Here is a 24395-nt window from a genome sequence, read left to right on the forward strand (position 1 = left end):
ACTCAAGGCCCTCGTAAGTCAACTCCTCTATTCCCACTGCTACTAATCTTGCCGTTTATTTTCTTTGAGTTTCTTTGAGCTCGGCCTCTCAATATCTTCCCCTGTTCATCTAACGTTCTCTTTTCATTTAACTCATTCAGCAATTTGGGACAGTTTTAATCTTCCATCCGTAACTCAACTTAATAAACTATTTCACTCTATGCATCTTACAACCTGTGCTTCCGATCCCCTACCCTACCAATATTTCTTCACTCAACATGTAATGAAACTCTGGAATTCGTTGTCAAGCAATGTAGCAGTTAGCAGGGTTTAAAAAAGGTTTGGCTAACTTCCTAAAAGAAAAGTCCATAAGCCATTATTAAGATGGACTTGGGAAAAATCCACTGCTTATTTCTAGGAGCTGCATAAAATGTATTGTACTGTTTTGGGATCTTGCCAGGTACTTGTGACCTGGATTGACAACTGTTGGAAACAGGATGCTGAGCTCAGTGGACCTCTGGTCTCTCCCAGTATGGCAATGCTTATGATCTTATGGAAGCAAGCAGCTGTCACCCCAATTCCCAAAAAGCAAACCTCTGATTTATCATGCCCAACAAACTACCGTCCTGTCTCCAAGCTTTCATTTTTATCCAGTCTCTGTTAAAATATTTGGTTTTGATCATTTTTCCCATAGTGATCAGTTTTCCATCCTCCACCCTTGTCAAACATGATTTTGTTCTTTCCATAGTACAGAAACCACTATAACTGCTCTATTACGTGAACTTCACTCTATTTTGGATCAAGGGAAAATTGCTTTCGCTGTCTCTTTGGTTCTGTGCACTGCATTCGACCTAGTCTGTCACTCTACCTTACTCAATCGTCTTTGTGAAATCGGGCTATCTAGTTCTGTCTTGGAGGGTTTACTTCAAATTTGATCGTTCTTTCACTGTTTCAACCTCTTTCTCTACTTGCAACCCATAACCACTGACTTGCGGTGTCCCTCAGGGCTCTGTCTTGTCTCCCTTGCTTTTTAACATCTATTTAAGTCTTTTGACTACTTTGATAGAAGATCACAATATAAGACTTTTTATTTATGCAGTCGACATTCTTCTGGTATTTCCCACATCTCATATTATCCCGGATCTTTCCCCATTACAAATTTGTCTTGATGCTCTAGCTGTCTGGTTAGCAAGCCACAAGTTGGGGCTCAATTCTTCTAATAAGGTAACCACCTGGATTACAGGATTCCACCCTACTTCCTCTTATTCTCATTCTTCATACACCATATCCTGTATTTACCTCCTTTCGCTATCTTGGATTAATTTTTTATTCAAATCTGACTCACTCCACAGATAGCTTTACTAATAGAAACAGGCTTTTTTCTCTTGGGAGACAGATCTATTCAAGGCTATATTGACTTCAGTGCTTTACAAATCTTAGTTCATACCTTTTTGATATCTTGCATGACTCTTGTAACACCGTTGATTGTGGAATTCCTAAGTTTGTCTCGCAGGCTTCAGACTCCAAAACTCCGCCATTAAAGTGTTGTCTAGAGCCTGTAGATTCGACCACGCTACTCCCCTTCTTGCAAAATTACACTGGTTACCTTTCCATTATAAACCAGTCTTTAAAAGTCTTTCATATTCACAAAGCCCTGCACTTAGGTTTGCCTTTGTATCTCTCCTCTTTGATTATTCCATATACTCCTAACCGTAATTTAAGATCATTAAATGCCAACCATTTGTTCTTACCTTCACCTTGTTTGGCCCATTATGATTCAGCATGTCCCTCTGCTTTTTTATTTGTGGCCCCAAGATCTTGGAATGATTTACCAGCCTTAATTAGAGCTGAATCTTCCTTTACAAAATTTAAACAACTTTTAAAGACTTATTTTTTTCAATTAACCTTTGGACATACTGTCTCTAGTGCTTAAGAACGGTGTTTCCCTGGAATAGACCTTTTCTGACCTTACAGAAGCTGACACCACTTATCCCTACCCCATCTCTTACACACTGAATATATGTTTGCTCTCCTGATTTTATTGGCATTCCTTTTCTTTCTTTTATTTATATGCCTTTATTTTGTAAACTGCTTTAACCAACTTGTTACATAAGCAGTATATCAAGGAACTACCTCTGATATCAATCATATCGTCTCTCAGCCATCTCTTTTCTAAGCTGAAGAGCCCTAACCTCTTTAGCCTTTTCTCATATGAAAGGAGTTCCATCTCCTTTATCATTTTGGTCACTCTTCTTTGAACTTTTTCTAATTCCGCTATATCTTTTTTGAGATACGGTGACTAGAACCGAACACAGTACTCTAGGTGAGGTTGCACCATGGAGTGATACAGAGGCATTATATTATTCTTGGTCTTATTTACCATCCCTTTCCTAATAATTCCTAGTATCCTGTTTAATTATTTTGGCTGCTGCTGTTGCGCACTGGGCAGAAGATTTCAGCTTATTGTCTACTATGGCAGCTAGATCTTTTTCTTTGGTGCTGACTCCCTAAGGTGGACCCTAGTATTGGGTAACTATTTGATTTGGATTATTCTTCCCAATGTGCTTTACTTTGCATTTGTCCACATTAAATGTCATTTGCCATTTGGATGTCCAGTCTTCCAATTTCCTAAGGTCTTCCTTCAATTTTTCACAGTCCGCATGTGTTTTAACAACCTTGAATAGTTTTGTCTAATCTGCAAATATAATCATCTCACTGGTTCAATTTTCAGATCATTTATAAATATGTTAATAGCAGCAGTCCCAGTACAGATACCTGTGACACTCCAGTATTCACTCTTCACCTTTGAAAGAAATGGCCATTTAACCCTACCCTGTTTTCCGTCCAATAACCAATTCCTAATTCACAACAGAACATTGCCTCCTATCCCATGACTCTTTAATTTTCTCAGGAGTCTCTCATGAGGGACTTTGTCAATAGCTTTCTTAAAATCTACATCAACCTGCTCACCTTTTTTGACATGTTTATTCACATCTTCAAAGAAATTAAGCAAATTGGTGAGGCAAAACTTCCCTTGGCTGAATCTATGCTGACTGTGTCCCATTAAGTCATGTTTATCTATGTGTTCTGTAATTTTATTCTTTATAATAGTTTCCACTATTTTGCCCAGCAGTGAAGTCAGGCTTACCAGTCTGTAATTTCCTGAATCACCCCTGGAACCATTTTTAAAAATAGACGTTACATTGGCCACCCTCCACTCTTTAGGTACTGACAATTGCTGGCCTTGTCTTCTATACGCTGAATTTCTGAGTTGGAGGCCCTTTCTGGAAGGCTGCCCTTCCCAGTGTTCTTTAAGGACAAAGTGGAGTTAAGATTAATTAGCATGAAATGCCAAGACTACCTTACAGAGGAAGGAAGGAATCAGTCATTTTCCCTGCCAGTACAGGAAGAGCATACATGGTTAAGGAGCAGCAGTAGCAATTGCATTGCTTGACTGTCCGCGGAGTGTGCTCTTTAAGTATCTGTAAGTTATTTGGGTGTTTCGACTCCTCCCTCTCCTTCTCTGTGCATATCTAGCAGACTGCCAAAACCTGTCGCTTCTTCCTTTTCAACATCAACAAAATTCGCCCTTTCCTCTCTGAGCATACCACCCGAACTCTCGTCCACGCTCTCATTACCTCTCATCTCGACTACTGCAACTTGCTCCTCACTGGCCTCCCACTCAGCCATCTATCCCCCCTTCAATCCATTCAGAACTCTGCCGTACGTCTCATATTCCGCCAGAACCGATATACTCATATCACCCCTCTCCTCAAGTCGCTTCACTGGCTTCCGATCAGATACCGCATCCAGTTCAAGCTTCTCCTCCTTACTTACAAATGCACTCACTCTGCTGCTCCACCCTACTTCTCTACCCTCATCTCCCCCTACGTTCCTGCCCGTAACCTCCGCTCACATGACAAATCCCTCCTCTCAGTACCCTTCTCCACCATTGCCAACTCCAGGCTCCGCTTATTTTCCCTTGCCTCACCCTATGCCTGGAACAGTCTTCCTGAATCCCTACACCAAGCCCCCTCCCTACCCATCTTCAAATCCTTGCTTAAAGCTCACCTCTTCAATGCTGCTTTCGGAACCTAACCTTTCGAACACATAGGTTGCCCCAATCTGTCTGACCTATCTGATTAACTGTACATTTGTCTTTTTAGATTGTAAGCTCTTCGAGCAGGGACTGTCCTTCCATGTTAAATTGTACAGCGCTGCGTAACCCTAGTAGCGCTTTAGAAATGTTAGGTAGTAGTAGTAGTGTTTCAGCAGTAGGATTGGCTGTTTGTGCTATTCGGTAGTCCTCAGAGAGGAGAGGCGGTGTCCAAGGCAATGATTGCCAGATGGGTTAAGGATGTGATGGCGTTAGCTTGTATGCTCAAGGGTAAGCCAATTCCATTATTGAAGGCTCATTCATTTTACCAGGGCTTAAGCAGCTTCGTGGGCAGAGCACTCCCTGGTTTTGCCTCTCAATATCTGTAAAGCAGCAGTTTGGTCTTTGCTGCATTCTTTTGCTTGTTATTACTAAATCTTACTAAATCACCTCAGTAAATCACCTCGCCAGATATGAAAGTCTACTTTATACCTATCCGCCTAAACCTACACTTCTTTCCCTTACCTAATATTTTCTATACCTACTCGACTAAGCCTTTTCTTCTCTTCCTTACTTAATAATTTTCACATCACTAATTGTATCTGATACCCTGGAATGACAGTGTCATAACAGAACTCTGTAAGCCACATTGAGCCTGCAAATAGGTGGGAAAATGTGGGATACAAATGCAATAAATAAATAAAAATAAATTACAGGTTAGATGTGCAGGTTCATCAAGATGCGGCATTTGTTGCCAGGGTTTTGGAGACAGGGCTTTGAGGGTCCCACCCTTGATGTTCACTGCTTTGGTTTTTTCCATCTGTGCATGGACACTATGGAAGGAGAAATTTAAGTCTTACCTGCTAATTTACTTTCCTTTAGTCCCTCTAAACTGGCACAGACCCTGCTCTGTTCACGTTGCTCTGCTATTTTCTGCGTTCATTATCTTGTGGTGGTAGTTGCTGATGGTTTCCTCGCCTGTGTGTGCTTGGGACTACAAGGAGTTACTTGCTTGGGATTTCTTTGTGTGTATTTCTCTTTCGTTGTGGGGGGGGGGGGGGGGGGGGAGGGGACAAGTGATTGAAAGAAATCAGGTCAGGGGGGGCGGAGCAAGATGGCGGTCGCAATACTCTACCGCGAATAACCTCGAGAAACTTTGCTGGAGTTAAAACCTTTCTCAAGTGTTTCTACTGTTGTTAAAACAACGTTTTACCTCTTACTTGTTTGCCACGATGCCTCATACTAAGAGAAAGGCTTTTGTTAGAACAGGAGCCCAGTCTGTTCTTACATCGACACCAACCCAGCAAACAATCGAGGGATATCTCGCGAGAACCAGTCAGACGTTGGGAGTTCCCGCAGAGCAGCGTGTGCAAGGAGAAGCCGTACTCCAGGGACAGGACATATCGTTGTCCCCCCCCAACGCGTTCTCCTCCGCCGCAACCGGCAGAGATCAGCTCTAGAGGTGAATCACAAACTCACGAAAGTGGAGGACTGATATCTCATCTGGGCCCTATAGCTGAAACTTCTCCCGAGGTCCTTCTACCACCGGAGGCTCAAGCTGCGCCAGTAACACTTGAGGCAGTATGGGGGACGCTCCAGACTGTTTTGGCATCAACAAGTAAGATAGAATCTTTAGTAGTAAATGTTCAGACTTTGACTTCATCTCTTACTACTATGAAAAACGATGTTGCAGATAAGATAAATCATTTATCTGAAGAAAATATTAAGTTGAAGGAAACCACTGTAAAATTAATACAAGATAATACATTGATACATGGGAGGTTGGAATATTTTGAGAATTTTAATAGGAAATTAAACCTACGCTTCTTGAATTTCCCTAAGACTCCAATCTACCCACCGCATGACATTTTCAAAAGATATCTAATAGAAAATTTGAAGTTCTCTGAAGACAATATACCTCCGCTGAATAAAATATATTATCTTCCAATGAAAAAAGTGAAGGAAAAAGAATGCGATATTCAACAGGAGGGAAATGATCTCAATGTATCAGAACTATTGGAATCTTCACTAACAGAGTTAACTGAGCGCCAAACTCTTCTGGTATCATTTATTTTTCATCAGGACTTGGAAAATGTTATAAAAATTGCGCTGAGAAACTTACAAACCCCATTCTATGGGGGCAAAATCTGGGTATTTCCAGATGTTACAAAGCAGACGCAAGCCAGGAGAAAAGAGTTTTTGGCACTTCGATCAGCAACATTGGCTCTAGGAGCCTCTTTCAACCTGAACTATCCATGCAAATGCAACATCAAATATCTTGGGGTTAAATATGTTTTCTTAAATCCTGAACATTTAAAACAATTCATTGCTCAGAAAAAGATAATTTAATACATGTTGTGACTAACAGGTATAATTTGCCTCAAGTAATAGATCTAAAGAGACATAATGTAAATAACTGGTTTAAATTAGGCTAAGCCTTTCTGTTAGAGATTATGTTGTATTGTTTTTCTTAATTTGAATCTCATCTCCTGAGTAACTGCTTAACCCCCCCACCTCATGGTGGTCTAATGCAAGTGATACAATTTTTGCTTTATTATCTATGGGTATATTATTTTATGTACTACTTTACTTATTCAAGATGTAAATGCTTGTGAAAAAATTGAAATTGATAAATAAAAGATAAAAAAAAAAAAAAGAAAGAAATCAGGTCAACCTTGGATAGATTGCCCAGGCTGCTCTGGTTTGTATATGGGCACTAGGCAGCGGCAGTACAGAGGTCTTAGGTCTTTTTTGGCTATGGGACTAAAGGAAAGAAAATTATCAGGGAAGTCATAATTTATCCATATTCATGATTTTAGTGTAAATCTGTATACTATTTGTAATAGCATGAAGTACTGCATCATCTGTTTTCATGGGCTGAATAAAAAAAAATGTTTGTTTTTCTGTAGGCCAATAGCAGGATATGCTAATTTGTGTCCAAATATGATCTCCACTCAAGCTCAGGAATTTGTGGGAATGTTGTCAACAGTGAAACATGAAATTCTGCATGCCTTGGTAAGACTTTACAGTCTTTTACTAGAAATTCTTTCTCCAGTCCTTTCTTGACTTAGCTTTCTTTTACCTTAAAGCATTCACTTTAACTTCTTAAGCATGGAAACTCCTTTGAACACTAGTGAAAGTTTAAATAAAATTACCATTGTCTAGGTGACAAAGTAGAATGTGAGATTAAAACTACACGTTTTTGGCGGCAGATGTGAAGCCTTTACTCATCAGAGACTTTCACTTGAAATAACTGTTCTCAAACTAGGTGGAGGTAACAAAAAAAAACAAACAAAAAAAAAAGTACCTATACATAAACCTCTTTTCTCCGAGGACAAACAGGCCATATAATTCTCACATGTGGGTGATGTCATGCTTGGAGCTCAGTGAAAAAAACACTGCCCAGTGTAGTATCTCTTTAATGCCTTTAAGGCTGCCCCCCCCCCCCCCCCCCCCCCCCCCCCCCCCCACACACACACACACTTTGCATGCATGAGTGCAGGACCAGCCATCTTTTTTCATCTGTGATGAAGAAAGGTCACATTTTTTTCAAGTGTTCTTTTCAACACGTTGGTTAAACAGCTCTTCAGGTGCTTTCCTTGGTAGGTTTTTTTGCCCTGTTTTCCTTCCGTCTTACTTTTTTATAGAGAGTTATGAGTAATAACTCTCTATAAAAAAAGTAAGACTGAAGGAAAACAGGAAATTATTTCTTAGAGCTTTCCCCCCACTTCTAGGTTTCTTTTATTTCTTTCAGCTTAAAAGGCCCTCTTAGGCCTCAGCTCTAGCCTGGTTACATCGACTGTTTTTTAGGTGAGCAGTCCCCTTTTTTTCTCACCATTGAGTCGTTTGATTTTGCTTCAGCCATGTTCCCTTCCACGTTATCTAAAGTTCTCAGTGGCTTTAAGCATTAAGAGGGGTGCTCCCTATTCCTATGCTAGGTACACTCCTGCTTCTCGGCAGCCTGCCCAGGCTCAGTCCCAGCGCACTCGTTCTTGTCAACAGCGTGCACCTAAGGTCACTGCGGCTCTCCAGCAAAAGCAAGGGACGGGCTTTTGACTGGCTCCAGTTCAGCATAGCCTCAGTAAATGTGTCCGTACCGGACGACTTGCCGGTTGGGGGGAGGTTAATGTTTTTTCACCAAAGATGGCCTCTTATAACCTCTGACCGGTGGGTTCTTCAAATTGTCCGGTTAGGATACACCCTCAATCTGGAATCCAAGCCTCTAAATTGCCCATCAGGAGCTCAATCCTTCAGCTCCCAGCACAGGCAGGTACTTGCAGAGGAACTCTCCGCCCCTCTACAGGCCAAGGTGTCGAACCCGTTCCGCCAGGAGAAGAAGGGCTAGGATTCTATTCCAGGTACTTCCTTGTGCAAAAGAAAAACAGGGGGGATGCGTCCCTTCCTAGACCTAAGGGGCCCTGAACAAATTTCTAGTCCGAGAAAAGTTCAGGATGGTTTCTCTGGGCACCCTTCTTCCCATGATTCAGGAAAGCGATTGGCTATGCTCTCTGGACTTAAAGGAAGTACCTTCGATTTTGGCTAGGAACACAGCACTTTCAGTACTGTGTCCTGCCTTTTGGCCTGGCGTCTGTGCTCAGAGTGTTTAACAAATGCCTAGCTGTAGTCGCAGCGTTGCTATACAGACTGGGAGTGCATGTGTTTCCTTATCTCGACGATTGGCTGGTGAATAGCACCTCGAAGGAGGATGCTCTGGTGTCCATGCGAATGACTATTCGGTGCTAGAGCTACTGGGGTTCGTCATAAATTATCCCAAATCCCATCTCACCCCAGTCCAAAAATTGGAATTCTTTGGAGCTCTGTTGAACACTCAGCTCGAGCTTATCTTCCCGAGGTAAGGGTGGACAACCTTCTGTCCATGGTTCGAGCATCTCAGCAGGTCTCTGCTCGGCAGATGTTGAGACTTCTGGGGCACATGGCCTCCACAGTTCGTCACGCCCATGGCACTTCTACATATGAGATCAGCTCAATGGACCCTAGCTTCCCAGTAGTTTCAAGCTGCGGAGGATCTAGAGGATGTAATCCAACTGTCCACCGACTTTCGGAATTCTTTCAGTGGTGGACGATTTGATCCAATTTGATCATGGGACGACCATTCCAAATTCCTCAGCCGTGAAAAGTGCTGACAATGGATGCATCTCTCCTGGGGTGGGGAGCTCATGTAGATGGGCTCCACACTCAGGGAGCCTGCTCTTTTCAGGAAAAAGGTCTGCAGATCAACCTCCTGGAATTAAGAGCGATCTGGAACGCTCTAAAGGCTTTCAGATATCGGCTGTCCAACCAAGTAATCTTAATTCAGACAGACAATCAGGTTGCCAAGTATTACACCAACAAGCAGGGGGGCACTCGATCTCGCCCTCTGTGTCAGGAAGCCATCCAGATGTGGTTTTGGACTCGCCGTCATGGCATGCTTCTCCAAGCCACTTATCTGGCAGGCGTAAACAACAGTCTGGCCGACAGGTTGAGCACGATAATGCAACCTCACGAGTGGTCACTGAACATGGGTGTAGTCCGCAAGATCTTCCGAGCATGGGGCACCCCCTCAGTGAATCTTTTTGCCACTCAGATCAATCACAAGGTCCCTCAGTTCTGTTCCAGACTTCAGGCCCACAACAGGCTAGCGTCAGATGCCTTTGTCCTACATTGGGGGACAGGCCTTCTATATGTTTGTCCTCCCATACCTCTAGTAGGGAAGACTTTGCTGAAACTCAAGCAAGACTGCGGAACCATGATCCTGATTGCACCCTTCTGGTTGCGTCAGATCTGGTTCCCTCTTCTTCTGGAGTTATCCTCTGAAGAACCATGGAGATTGGACTGTTTTCCAACCCTCATCACTCAGAACGAGGGGTCGCTTCTACATCCCAACCTCCAGTCTCTGGCTCTCACAGCCTGGATGTTGAGAGCTTAGAATTCGCCTCTTTGGGTCTTTCGGAGGGTTACTTTTTCAAATGGAGGAGGTTTGCCGTCTGGGGTGACAGCAAGGCCCTAGATCCTCTTTCTTGTCCTACATGGACCCTGCTTGAATACCTTCTACATTTGTCAGAATCTGGTCTCAAGACCAACTCCGTAAGAGTTCACCTTAGTGCGATTAGTGCTTATCATCACCATGTAGAGGGTAAGCCTATCTCTGGACAGCCTTTAGTTGTTCGCTTCATGAGAGGGTTTGCTTTTGTCAAAGCCCCCTGTCAAACCTCCACCAGTGTCATGGGATCTCAACGTCGTTCTCACCCAGCTGATGAAAGCTCCTTTTGAGCCACTGAATTCCTGCCATCTGAAGTACTTGACCTGGAAGGTCGTTTTCTTGGTGGCTGTTACTTCAGCTCGTAGGGTCAGTGAGCTTCAGGCCTTGGTAGTGCATGCACCTTATATCAAGTTCCTTCACACAGAGTAGTCCTCTGCATGCACCCTAAGTTCCTGCCAAAGGTGGTGTCTGAGTTCCATCTGAATCAGTCAGTTGTCTTGCCAACATTCTTTCCCCGTCCTCATACCCGCCCTGGCGAAAGCAGTTTGCACACCTTGGACTGCAAGAGAGCATTGGCCTTTTACGTGGAGTGGACAAAGCCCTTTAGACAGTCCGCCCAGTTGTTTCTTTTGATCCCAATAGGAGGGGAGTCGCCATCGGAAAACGCACAATCTCCAGTTGGCTAGCAGATTGCATTTCCTTCACTTATGCCAATGCTAGGCTGACTCTGGAGGGCCATGTCACAGCTCACAATGTTAGAGCCATGGCTGCGTCAGTGGCTCACTTAACGTCAGCCTCCATTGAGGAGATTTGCAAGGCTGCAACGTGGTCTTCAGTCCACACATTCACATCTCACTACTACCTTCAGCAGGATACCCGACGCGACAGTCGGTTTGTGCAGTCGGTGCTGCAGAATCTGTTCGGGGTTTAGAATCCAACTCCCCTAGATCCATTTCTCTTCTGTTCCAGGCTGCACTCTGTTAGTTGTTTATGGTTTCAGGTCAATCTATATGGTTTCAGGTCAATCTATGTTCTGTCCTCGCCGTTGCGAGGCCCAATTGACTAATGTTCATTGTTTTGAGTGAGCCTGGTTGCTAGGGATACCCCACATGTGAGAACAAGCAGCCTGCTGTCCTCGGAGAATACCTGCTACAGGTATGTATCTTCGCTTTGTCACTCAGTGAGCTGCTGCCCAGTAAAACAAGGGCTAGATTTACTAAGGCATGCTAATGTCATTATTAGAAGAAAGGCCTCTGCACCCACAGCAAATTGCATGTTGATCACTGGTTTAGCTTACCATCGTCAGTGGTTCCAAGTTCAATTCTCCTTTAATAGTACTGGATACCTTTAAATACTTGAGCATCCTAATTGATTACTGAACAGATTTCTACTATTAAAAAAAATGTGTTACATCAACTATGCTCTCCAATTTCTGGACATGGCTGCTCTAAATACATTAATGCATGTGTTATATGATAGCCTGCATTTACTTTGGTAACAGGATCTATGCAGGTATATCAAACCATAATTTAACACAGTTAAAATATTTCAGCATGCAGCTGTATGTCCCTTGAGCAAGGCACATAAGAGTGTATAAACAGTTGTGTAACAAATCACAATCACTGGCTTACCATACGTTTCAGGATTTGATTTATTTGTAAGCAGCCTATCATCTAAATGGGTTCTTGTTTAAGTTGTTGGTTCTTGCTTACAGAGCTTATTATGAAAATGTTCTATCTTATCTTGCTTCGATGGTTATACATTATGTAGCTGGTAGGGCTTTAAGATCCATTTCAAATCATAGGATTGTAATTCCTGCTCCTCCAGAGCCTGTAGGGAATCCACTTTGGAATTTTTTTTTAACTTGTGACTTTATACTGGGTACAAAGTACCTTTGTGCAGAGGGTTCTTGAAAAAAATTTTAAATTTTGCTGAAAAATTTTTGTTTTAATGAATTATTTTGGTGTGCAGCTTCAGAAGGGATAATGGAGACATAGATTATGTGTGTGTGTGTGTGTGTGTGTGTATATATATATATATATATATATATATATATATATATATATATAACTAAATGAATGATAAGATGCTCTGCATAAATGTATTAGGTATTTTCCTATTATTTTAATGGAGTTCCTTTATTTTTAACTTTGTAACTGCTGTGATCTGTATAAGCTTGGCACTATAGCAAATTTTATTAAACTATAAACTATGTTTAGCTGATAATACACTGTATCATGGTTTATGGGAATGTGGGATTATAAGATGTTTTTGGAAACGGGTGGTGGCCTTTCTTTCCTTGATGCTGTCGAGAAGGGTGCAGGGCACGCCTCAACAGTTGTTGTTGGATTGTCCTGGCTCTTTTGGGGGGCTAAGGGCGGAGGAAGTCCTGCTGTGTAGAAAGCTTTGTTTACTAGCACGTAAATGTATTTTGCAAAAATGGACTGTTCCGGATAGACCTGAATTTTGGCACTGGCGCAATCAGGTACACCAACTGATGACTTGGGAGGCGCAGGAGGCCAGGGGTTCCTTTAAGCGGAAATCACGTTTTTTAAAGACGTGGAGTCCCTTTATAGCTAAACTCACGCAAAGAGGAAGAAGCCTCATCCTTAACAAACTATGATTGAGAACCTGGAGACTCCATTGTTGCCTCTAGACAGATCATAGGGAGGGTAACCGGGAGGGAGGATGAGAGGGTTGGGGGGGGTGGGGGGGAAAGGGAGGGATGAAAAGACTATGTAAAAATTTGATGTTACTTTAACAAAGGTTGTGCTATTGACTTTAGAGTTAACATTTTGGTGATTGTAATTGATGCTTAAATGTTGTGGATGTGACATCAATAAAAAAGTTAAACCATAAACTATAAACTATGTTAATATGAGCTAATGTTATAAAAGTGGCATACTTCAACAAACCGAGCCCCAAGTATCAATTTATGTATCTATCTATTAGGATTTATTTACCGCCTTATTGAAGGAATTCACTCAAGGCGGTGTACAACAAGAATAAATCAAACATAAACAACAGACAATTACAGCAGTAAAAATATTCAAACAGCAATACAAAATATGGCATAATATACTACATTACAATGTCAACACAATACATAAAAAAACATTTTAATAGACAGCATGGGGTGTAAGCAAAGATGAAACATATAGATAGATAAGATAGAGTAACAGGAGTAAGAAAATAAGGGACTGGGTAAAGAGAGTTGCAAATAAGGTCAGAAAGGTGCTTGAACATTACCTTGGCTAGGGGTGGATAAACATGTCCTGCTATAGTATGTTGCATTTAAATGGATGTTAACGAGGTTAAAAGTATTCCTTCCCAATGCACAAACGAAAGTGCTGCAATGCACAAAAAAGAGAAGATTTCTTGTCAATATCTCAAATTAAACTGTATGTTTGGTCTTCTTTTGCAAGCAGAATGTTCCACATGTTATCTTAGAACTTCAACAGACATTCATTTTGATATCACTCAACCTTTTGGCATTTAGGTAATGATGTGCCTCTCCTTGTTTATTTCCTTCATTGTATTGTTTTTTTAATGTGGTGATGCAAGAATTACTCAGAGTACTCTGAACAGCCATATAGGGCTCTCCAACATTTGGTTAGGTAATAACCTGTTGCTGTATTGATGGTGTTTTTTTTTTAATTAAACTAAACATGCACAAAGAAATCAAACCACTATGTACTAAGTGGAAAGCAAACAGACAAAATCAACTTTCAAAGGTCTATCTGATCGGAAACCAACCCTCCCCCTTTCCCAACATTCATCACTCCCTCCCCTTCCAATTCAAATCAATTTTTGTATACCGCTAATATCCCCTTTCCAGGGTTCAGTGCAGTTTACAATCTAGGTGAGACAAAAGCAGATAGTGTTAGTGTGAGGTATGAGAAGATTAGGTATCATTGATGTAATATACATAAGTACATAAGTAATGCCACACTGGGAAAAGACCAAGGGTCCATCGAGCCCAGCATCCTGTCTACGACAGCGGCCAATCCAGGCCAAGGGCACCTGGCAAGCTTCCCAAACGTACAAACATTCTATACATGTTATTCCTGGAATTGTGGATTTTTCCCAAGTCCATTTAGTAGCAGTTTATGGACTTGTCCTTTAGGAAACCGGCTAACCCCTTTTTAAACTCTGCCAAGCTAACCGCCTTCACCACGTTCTCCGGCAACGAATTCCAGAGTTTAATTACGCGTTGGATGAAGAAAACTTTTCTCCGATTTGTTTTAAATTTACTACACTGTAGTTTCATCGCATGCCCCCTAGTCCTAGTATTTTTGGAAAGCGTGAACAGACGCTTCACATCCGCCTGTTCCACTCCACTCATTATTTTATATACCTCTATATGAGGTGGATATGAGATCAAAAATATTATAGGAAAGGATAGTGGTGGAACTTCTGCGATGATCTGTCACCTAAGTAAATCTCAGGTTTAAGTAAGAACAAGTAAAAGGTCTACTATGTTCCACAGGTCACCTGCAGTATAGGTTTAGCTCACAAAGTTTTAGTAATTTAAAATTCAACTCCTTGCTTTCTGTAACTGTAAAGGCTGATGTTTTTGTTTTTTTAAGGTTATATCAGTTGGATTGCATTCTCCATTTTAGAGATTTATTTTATACCTCTAGTGACACTTGACATATATATAGATATAGATAAATATATTTTTTCTGTTGTGATTTCTGTTGCTTTGCTGATTTAAACCACTGCTTCTGATTGATAAAGGAACTGAGTAACACGTGTTCTTTGTTCAAAGGGCTTTTCTGCTGGGCTGTTTGCTTTTTACTATGATGATAATGGAAATCCTTGGACAACAAGACATGCTACAGGACTCCCATCATTTAACCCAAGGTAGATTACCTTCTAAAATCTCACTAACAAATCCAGTTCATCCCTTCTTCATAGCAATTATAAAGCTAGTTGTCAATTGAGTGACACAGTTTTTTTTTATAGCAAGTTCCTAGGGTGTGAAGATTATTCATGAAAACCTATATCATTGTAGCACTTATTTTGATTGCTCTGGCTGAGGACATTGTACTGTAAACTTTTCCAGATGTTTTGGGCCTTACTTATGACAGGGTTTCTCTTGTGTTGAACTGTTTGCTAAGTCAGCTCTTTTGAATTAGTATTGCATCTTCTCTCAAACAAGTGCAAATCTCTGACGTTCAAGCATCTGTACAATATATTATTGCTAAGGTGATCTGGTCTTTTTTTTCCTTTTCATCTGTACCATTTGAAAACCTTTTCCTTGTCTAAAATAAAGCTTTCTTTACAGTCTTGGTTTATATCAGTGGAGCAACAAGGTTGTTCGTAAAGCAGCGAGGTTATGGGATGTGCGAGGCAATCAGATTTTGCAACATGATGTGTTTCTCTTAGTGACTCCTCGAGTTGTTGTAAGTATTTCTTTTGAAAGACGGTTGACACAGATTTATTTATCCTTATCACCAGTGAATGTGACTTGATTAGCTGTGTTTATTAATATTTTTAATAAAAATAAGGATTTCTTTTAAATGTTACTGCTGGCATGAAATTATTCTATTAATATACCTTGGTTTCATGTATGGAGTTGCATTTCTCCAGTGATGTCACTGCAGTTCTGTTCGTAGTGCATGCATTTCTGCAGTGACAAGAGAAGCAGCCAATTCATTTAGTGCAAAACTTGAAGTATATTGCATTCAATGAGTGACCTGCATCTTTGCTTTCCAAATACGGGATGAAAGGTCACCTAATTTTTTTAATTATTATGTTACCTTATTAATGTTTCTTCAGCATTTTAATTGAGATATGAATGAAACTGGAGTACATTGTGTTATGGCATCTTAACTGTGTTTCATACATTTAGGTGTATACATACATGGTAAAGAGGAATACATTGTGGTATTGCATACCAATGATTTTGCATCAAGGTGCATACATACATGGTACAGAGGATTGCATTATGGTATTGTATAGAGGTTTCTAAGTGATAAAATGAGTTGTAGCATAAGTTAGGTCATCGACTATTGAGATGTCATCTTCAATTTAGGAAATAGATTGGTAGTTCGTATTGTGTAGCTTTCTTTAATAGCAGTGGGGTTAAACAATCAAGTGACAAGAGTTCGGTCTTGTCTAGTTCGTGTAAAGTCTATTTATTTTGTATTTAAGATGGAACATTATGGTAAGCCTTCTTGAACAGGTTCCTTTTCAGTAGTCTACGGAAAATTGTTAGGTCATGTATTGATTTTATGGCCTTCGGTAATGCGTTCCATAGTTGCATGCATACATAGGAGAAGCTGGATGCGTATGTGGATTTATATTTTAGTCCTTTGCAACTGGGATAGTGGAGATTGAGGAATGTTCGTGATGATCGTTTTGCGTTCCTAGTAGGTAAGTCTATGAGGTCTGACATGTAGGTCGGGGCTTCCCCGTGAACGATTTTGTGGACCAGGGTGCAAACTTTGAACGCAATTCGTTCTCTTCAAGGGAGCCAGTGTAGTTTTTCTCTTAGGGGTTTGGCACTTTCGTATTTCGCTTTCCCAAATATGAGTCTGGCTGTTGTGTTTTGGGCTGTCTGAAGCTTCTTAATGACTTGTTCTTCGCATCCGGCATAGATGGCATTGCAATAATCCAGATGACTTAACACCATCGATTGTACCAGGCTACGGAATATTTCCCTTGGGAAGAAAGGTTTGACCTTTTAAGTTTCCACATTGAGTAGAACATTTTCTTTGCAGTATTTTTCGCATGGTCTTCGAGTGTTAGATTTCGGTCGATTGTGACTCCCAGAATTTTCAGACTATCTGAGACCGGGAGGGTGTAGTCTGGGGTGTTTATGGTGCTTGGTTTGTGTTATATTGTGAGGACAGAATAAGACGTGTTTTTTCTGCGTTTAGCTTCAGTTGGAATGCATCCGCCCATGAATTCATTATTTGGAGGCTGTGTTTAATTTGTGATTTCTGTTATATTGTGTTTGAACGGGATATATATCGTGACATCGTCTGCATAGATGTATGGGTTGAGTCCTTGGTTGGATAGCGATTTGGCTAATGGTGTCATCATTAAGTTAATAAGAGTTGGTGAAAGAGGTGATCCCTGTGGTACTCCACATTCAGGTTTCCATGGTGTTGATGTTTTTGAGTTTGATATCACTTGATAGGTTCTTGTTGATAGGAAGCCTTCGAACCATCTAAGTACGTGTCCTCCAATCCTGAAGTAGTCCAGGATGTTCGAGAGTATTTGGTGGCTGACCATGTCAAACGCACTGGACATGTCAAATTGTAGTAGAAGCACATTGTTTCCAGTTGCAATTAATTGTTAAAATTTTTTAATTGTTTAAATTATGGCCTTCTCAGGAGACATTTCACCAGATACATTTCCTGGAGCTAAGAGCAATATGGAATACCTTAACAGCTTTCAAAGATAAGTTGGGCAACAAAATTATTCTCATTCAGACTAACAGTCAGTACTTGGCAACATACATCAACAAACATGGAGAAACAGGATCCTACCTCCACATTCTGATTAAACTGGGCCATTTCTCATGGGATAACTGTCAGAGCCAGGAATCTGGCAGGCAAGGACAGCTGGCAGACAGAATTGGATTCTGTAGCCACAGGAATGATCCTTGGATGAGGAAGTGACACAAAGGATTTTTCAAGAGTGGGGCACTCCCTCAATAGACCTTTTTGCTATGTCTTATAACAGGAGAGTCCCTTGGTTATGCTCCACAATAGGGTTACACAGCAAACTAGCCTCAGATACTTTCCTTGTACATTGGGGAGTAAGTCTTCTATATACATATCCTGCAACTATTCCTAGTGAAAATTCTCCTGTAACTCAAATGAGACTAGGGAGCCATGATTCTTATAACCTCTTAATGGGCCAAAGAGATTTGGCTCCCTCCTTTTTTAACATTCCATAAAGCCCATAAGATTGGAGCTTTCTCCAACATTGATCACACAGCATTGTGGAGCGATGCAATGGCCCAACATAGTTCTTAGCTCTCATAGCTTGGATGTTGAAAGAGTGCCTTTAGTGACCCAAACTTAGGTTGTTTTGGCTTCCAGGAGAGTTTATGCTAGAAGGATATACAGTTTTAAATGGAAGAGGTTTACCTTGTGGTGCAAAGCTCTTGTTTTTGGTGGCAGTAACTTTAGTTTGCAGATTGAGTGAGCTCTGGGCCTAGTAATTAATCCACCTTATATGACATTTACATAGGCCTGACTCTTGAGGATTATGTTACAACTATGACAGGGTCAGTAGCCCACTTGAGGTCAGCGTCTAAAAGAGATTTGCAGAGCTTTGACAGACTTCTGATCATATGTTCACATCTCATTATTGCTCAGAGAAGGGCATCCAGCATAACAGTAGGTTTAGCCAGACGATTCTCCAGCATCTGTTTGGGGATTAGAATCCAACTCCATCCTCCTGGTCCCATTTCTTTCAGTTCCAAGTTGTCTTTCAAAAAACTAATTAGGCTTATTATCAGTGTAAATAAAACAACAAAAAAAAAACCTGTCTGCCTGTTGCAATATACCTTTTTTTCGCATGTTGTTGAAAGCAGCCTTTAGCTAGGGAGTCCCATGTTGTGAGGATTTCATATCTATCTTATCCTTGGAGAAAACCAAGTTACCTGTAGCAGATGTTCTCCGGGGACAGAAGGATACATACCCTCCCACCTTTCCAAGGAGTTCTATTCTATGCTAAACTAAAGTATATGAGAGACTGAAAGGGTCCCGTGTAACAACAGCAGAAGGGAAGTGGCGCACATGTGTGGTGAGCCTGCTCAAAAATACTAGAAATCTGAATTTGTAGTATTGTTCCTATACTGGGCTCCATCGATGATGTCACTACCTGTTTTAAAAACTTCATATCCTGCTGTCTGTGGATAATCCCTGCTGCACTTAAGTAACTTGTTTTCCCTACTTATATGGACAAAAGTATGTGCATAAAAAATAATTTTCATGTTCAGTGTTTTAAACTGTTTTAAAAATAGACTTGATTTTGTAGGAGGAGGCTCGGAAACATTTTAACTGCCCAGTTCTTGAAGGAATGGAACTTGAGAATCAGGGAGGTCTGGGTACAGAGCTCAACCACTGGGAAAAACGATTACTGGAGGTCAGTACTTGGGGACATTCAGTCCTGTCTTGCAGTGTCAGAGTGAGTCACTGTTGGTGTGCACAGGGGCAGAGCCAACACTTATATGAGTAGATTATAAAAGTCCTTACTTTCCTTAGCATCACTAACAGATCAGTCCAGAACTTGTGGGTTATGCCTATCCACAGGCAAGTGGAGACAGAACTAAATTGAGCTGTTATATAGAACAGTGTGCAGCTGCTCCAGTTCAGTGTTTCTTTGTCTCCAGCAGATATTAGACTGATTTAATGCATCTTCTGGACTGTTCTGTTATTGTGTGATCTTGGTGTGGTATCTCTATTCTGGTTGAGCTGGGGGAGCTGCTTGCTCCTCTGCCTAGTATTGAGGAGCATACCTGGTAGTGCCAGATCCCTATCTACCTCCTCCTAGCCATTGAACTCCTCCCTCCTTTAAAAAAAAAAAAGAGAGAAAACGGTAGCTCTGACAAAGTATCAGCTTTACTGGTTGTGTCTGGGGTAAGCATCTCTCTTACAAAGAAGTATACAAGCAAGGTACTTCATTGGATCTGGGTCAATTCCCTCTGCCTTTTTTTTTTTGTGTTACATCGGAAATATTTATTAAAACATGTCCAATCTTCCCAGGGACTTTCTAATGCTCCTTCTGAGCTGCAAGAAGTCTTATCTAAGAGGAGAAGATTGGAATCCCCAACAGATTTAGAAGTGGGATCAGTGGTGTCAGGTCCATGCTCTGAGGGAGCTCTTTCTGTGGATCTTAGTCATTCAGCTTTAGAAACACCTTAGAGGAAAGAAAGCCTCCTCTGAAGAGGGTAATGACCCTACAGCAGCACAACTTTTTCACAAGGAAGAGTTATCTTCACCAATAACCAAGGTATTATAATTTCTGAATATTTCTTCTCTAGTGGCTCAGGGTTCTACTGCAACATCTGACCTAATTATGGCAGGTACCAAAAGACCTCCAAGACTTTCCCTATTCATGAAGCTATGCATGAACTCATTACTTCTCAATGGAATACAATAGATGCCAGTCTTAATGTGACTCCAGCTATGACTAAGATGTATCCTATCCTTTCAGATGAGTTATTGAAGCTAAGATTGCCAGAGGTAGATGTGTTGGTTACAGCAGTGATGAAGAAAACTATTCTGGTGAAAGGATGCATAGCTTCTTAAGAATGTTCATGATAGGAGATTATAAGCAACTTTGAAGCTTTCCTTTTGAGGTTGCCATGTTGACTCTGCAGGCTATGATATGTGGCTCTTATGCAGCCAGACCATGTCTCCATTGGGCTCAGCTAGCTAGTAAATCTAGAGAATCTGATTTCCAGCCTACCTTAGATTTTACATCTATTGGAGGCAGGTTCTGCTTATTTGACAGCCATCCTTTATGATCATCTTCAGGCATCAGCAAAGGAAATAGCTTTGGCAGTCTCTGCCAAATGTGTCTTGTGGCTCAGACATTGGGCTGCTGATGCTGCATTTAAGTTTTGACTTACTAAGCTACCATTTTGAGGCAGATTACTGTGTGGCAAAGAACTTGAGAAACTGGTGAAGGATTTGGAGGACTCTAACAATCAGTGGTTGCTGGAACACAAATGTAAAGCACTTTTTCTTTCAGGCCTGGCCTGCTCCCAGCTCAGGGAGACAAAGCAATACAGACCAGGAAGGTCTAGCTCATTTCAAAGAGCTCGTTTTCAACAAAAGCAGTCAATCTTTTTGGGTGATGAGAGGAGAGGATTCAGGCAAACTTTTCATTCCGCCAACTCTTCCCGCTCTTCACTCTACTCAAGCCTTAATAGGTGGATGCCTGGCAGAGTTTTTCCAAAGTGGACCAAGATAACTTCAGATCAGTGGGTTCTGGAGGTCATCAGAGAGAGTTACAAGCTAGAATTTTCCCAGCCCTATTGTAAAGTTTTTTTTCTTGGCATCCCCTTTCAAAGCACTTTAAAAAGGATAACAGTACAGCTGATATTGCAGACTACTGAATTGGTAGCTGTAAGACTGGTTCTGTGCTCCAGTTTGGGGACTGGGCAAATATCCCATGTATTATGAGAAAGTACACCTGAGAATGAAGTGGATAGAGCACCGTTCACGGAAGAGAGTGTGTATGAACAACTTGGAAAGCTAAAGGTGACAAAGCCATGGGCCGGACGGGATCCACCCCAGAATACTGAGGGAGCTCAGAGAGGTTCTGGCGAGTCCTCTTAAAGATTTGTTTAATAAATCCTTGGAGACGGGAGAAGGTTCCGAGGGATTGGAGAACGGCGGAGGTGGTCCCTCTTCACAAAAGTGGTGATAGGGAAGAAGCTGGAAACTACAGGCCGGTAGCCTCACTTCGGTTATTGGAAAAGTAATGGAAGCCATGCTGAAGGAAAGGATAGTGAATTTCCTGGAAGCCAATAAGTTGCAAGATCCGAGACAACATGGTTTCACCAAAGGGAAATTGTGCCAAACGAATCTCATTGAATATTTGTGAGTGACATTGCCGAAGGGTTACAAGGTAAAGTTTGCCTTTTTGCGGATGACACCAAGATTTGCAACAGAGTGGACACCCCGGAGGGAGTGGAAAACATGAAAAAAGATCTGAAGAAGCTGGAAGATGGTCTAACATTTGGAAATAAAATTCAATGCGAAGAAATGCAAAGTGATGCACTTAGGGAGTAGAAATCCAAGGGAGGCGTATGTGTTAGGTGGGGAGAGTCTGATAGACATGGATGGGGAGAGGGATCTTGGGGTGATAGTATCTGAGGACCTGAAGGCGATGAAACAGTGTGACAAGGCGGTGGCCGTAGCGAGAAGTTTGCTAGGCTGTATAGAGAGAGGTGTGACCAGCAGAAGAAAGGAGGTTTTAATGCCCCTGTATAAGACGTTGGTGAGGCCCCACCTGGAGTATTGTGTTCAGTTTTGGAGGCCGTACCTTGCGAGGATGTTAAAAAAAATGGAAGCGGTGCAAAGAAAAACTACGAGGATGGTATGGGAGTTGCGTTCCAAGACGTATGAAGAGAGACTTGCTGACCTGAACATGTATACTCTGGAGGAAAGGAGAAACAGGGGTGATATGATACAGACGTTCAAATATTTGAAAGGTATTAATCCGCAAACGAATCTTTTCCGGAGATGGGAAGGCGGTAGAACGAGAGGATATGAAATGAGATTGAAGGGGGGCAGACTCAGGAAAGATGTCAGGAAGTATTTCTTCACAGAGAGGGTGGTGAACGCTTGGAATGCCCTCCCGCGGGAGGTGGTGGAGATGAAAACGGTAACGGAATTCAAACATGCGTGGGATAGGCATAAAGGAATCCTGTGCAGAAGGAATGGATCCACAGAAGCTTAGCTGAAATTGGGTGGCGGGGGGAAGAGGGGTTGGTGGTTGAGAGACTAGGATAGGGGAGGGCAGACTTATACGGGGTCTGTACCAGAGCCGGTGATGGGAAGCGGGACTGGTGGTTGGGAGGCGGGAAATACTGCTGGACAGACTTATACGGTCTGTGCCCTGAAAAAGACAGGTACAAATCAAGGTAAGGTATACACATATGAGTTTATCGTGGGCAGACTGGATGGACCGTGCAGGTCTTTTTCTGCCGTCATCTACTATGTTACTATGTCAAAGAAAGGAGGAACATTTTTTCTGGTATTAGACCTCAAGCACATAAACTGGACTTTTAGAGTGACCCACTTCAAAATGGAAACTCTGCCTTCAGTAATTGCCTTGGTACAGCCAGGTGAGTATCTTACCTTACTGGATCTCAAAGAGTCTTACTTTCACATTCCAATTTGTCACCCTGATGTTTTGCACTTTTTGATTCTAGTTCATCATTTTCAGTTCAAATCAATGCTTTTCGGGTTCGCCACAGCACCTAGGACCTTGTCAAATGCCATGGTGGTAGTGGTGGCCTTCCTGTGTTGTGAGAGAATTGGGGGTTATCCCTATCTGGATGATAGATTGATCAGTCTCTCCTCTTTTCAAGAGAGCCTCTGAATCACCTAGAGAGTAGTGAATCTTTTAAGCTTGTTAGAATGGGTTGTCAGTCTTGCCAAAAGTTACTTGAAACTTTCTCAATCTGTGGAATACTTGGGAGTCCTTTTCAACATAGAGGCAGGAAATATGTTTCTACCAACTCTAGGGAGGCAAAAGCTCCAGTCTCAGATTTGCCTCCTGTTGCATATTCAATCTTCTCATACATGCAGTTATATGAATGTGGTCCCATGAAGGAGGGCTTACATGAGACCACTCCAGCAATCTCTATTGAGTGATTGTCACCCATCTCCCAGAATTACAACCAGTGTGTACTGTGGTCAGCTCAAGCAAGGCCATAACACCTCCCCCCCCCCCCCCCCCAAAAAAAAAAAAAAAAAAAAAAGAAAGCAAGAAATTAGCCTAACTGAGGCTTCAGGACCTACTCTGAGTGTCAGCCAAAAGCCTCTGGGAAAGCAGCTCTGACATTGTCAACCCCCTCTCCCCCCAATCTGATCCCTGGGAATGTCAGTGTAAGACAGGATGTCTCCTGCCTCTAGATGTTTAACACGTGTGTCAACCCCCCCCCCCCCCAAGAAAGGAACCAGACCAAAGCTGACATCTGACCTCTGTGGCCATAACAGACACCAGCCTGTCAGGATAGGGGACTTATTGTAATAGAGGGTGTCTGCAAAATTGTTCCTTTGTGTCACATCATAAGATTCTTAAAAGGAATTAATCAGTTGAAACCACCCTTTCAAGCCATGTATCCAGAATTGAATCTTAATCTGATGCTGAAGAAAGCACCCTTTGAACCTCACAGTAATTCTGCTTTGAAGAATGTATTTCTAGTGGCTATTATTCCAGCAAGAAGAATGTCAGAAATCCAAGCCCTTTTTGCAGGGTCCTTTTCTTTGATTCACAGAAACTGGGGTCTTTTTTCAAATGTTGCATTCTTTCTTCCAAAAGTAATTTCAGCATTTCATTTAAATCAGCCATTGATTCTTTTGCCAAGAAGACTGAGATTTAATTTGCAGCCTTCAGATTTAGATGTTTGCCCACCCCCCCCCCCCCCCCAGTCTGAACCCTGTCAGTGTAAGACAGGATGTCTCCTGCATCTGGATGTTTCAACACCTGTGTCACACCCCCACCCCCGAGAAAGCTTTGTCTTTGGCCTGGTTCCTGACATCTGACCTCTGGGGCCATAACGGACACCAGCCTGTCGGGATAGGGGACGCATTGTAGGTAGGGGGTGTCTGCAAAATTGTTCCTTTGTGGCAC

At 41.9% G+C, this 24395-nt stretch overlaps 1 protein-coding gene across 2 annotated transcripts in view; it reads left to right on the forward strand.

The window, feature by feature from the left end:
* LOC115474287 (leishmanolysin-like peptidase) overlaps nt 1-24395 on the forward strand; it is a 73509-nt gene that overhangs the window by 26873 nt on the left and 22241 nt on the right. Inside the window, exons 7-10 of one of the 2 annotated variants that reach the window (XM_030209690.1) lie at nt 6985-7090; nt 14827-14921; nt 15346-15463; nt 19059-19166. In XM_030209690.1, the coding sequence (XP_030065550.1) occupies nt 6985-7090; nt 14827-14921; nt 15346-15463; nt 19059-19166 (427 nt within the window). The remainder of the gene's footprint in view (nt 1-6984; nt 7091-14826; nt 14922-15345; nt 15464-19058; nt 19167-24395) is intronic. The other variant, XM_030209691.1, reaches the window with a different exon arrangement.

This window comes from Microcaecilia unicolor, chromosome 7 (assembly GCF_901765095.1).
Source record: "Microcaecilia unicolor chromosome 7, aMicUni1.1, whole genome shotgun sequence".
NCBI classification, from domain to species: Eukaryota; Metazoa; Chordata; class Amphibia; order Gymnophiona; family Siphonopidae; genus Microcaecilia; species Microcaecilia unicolor.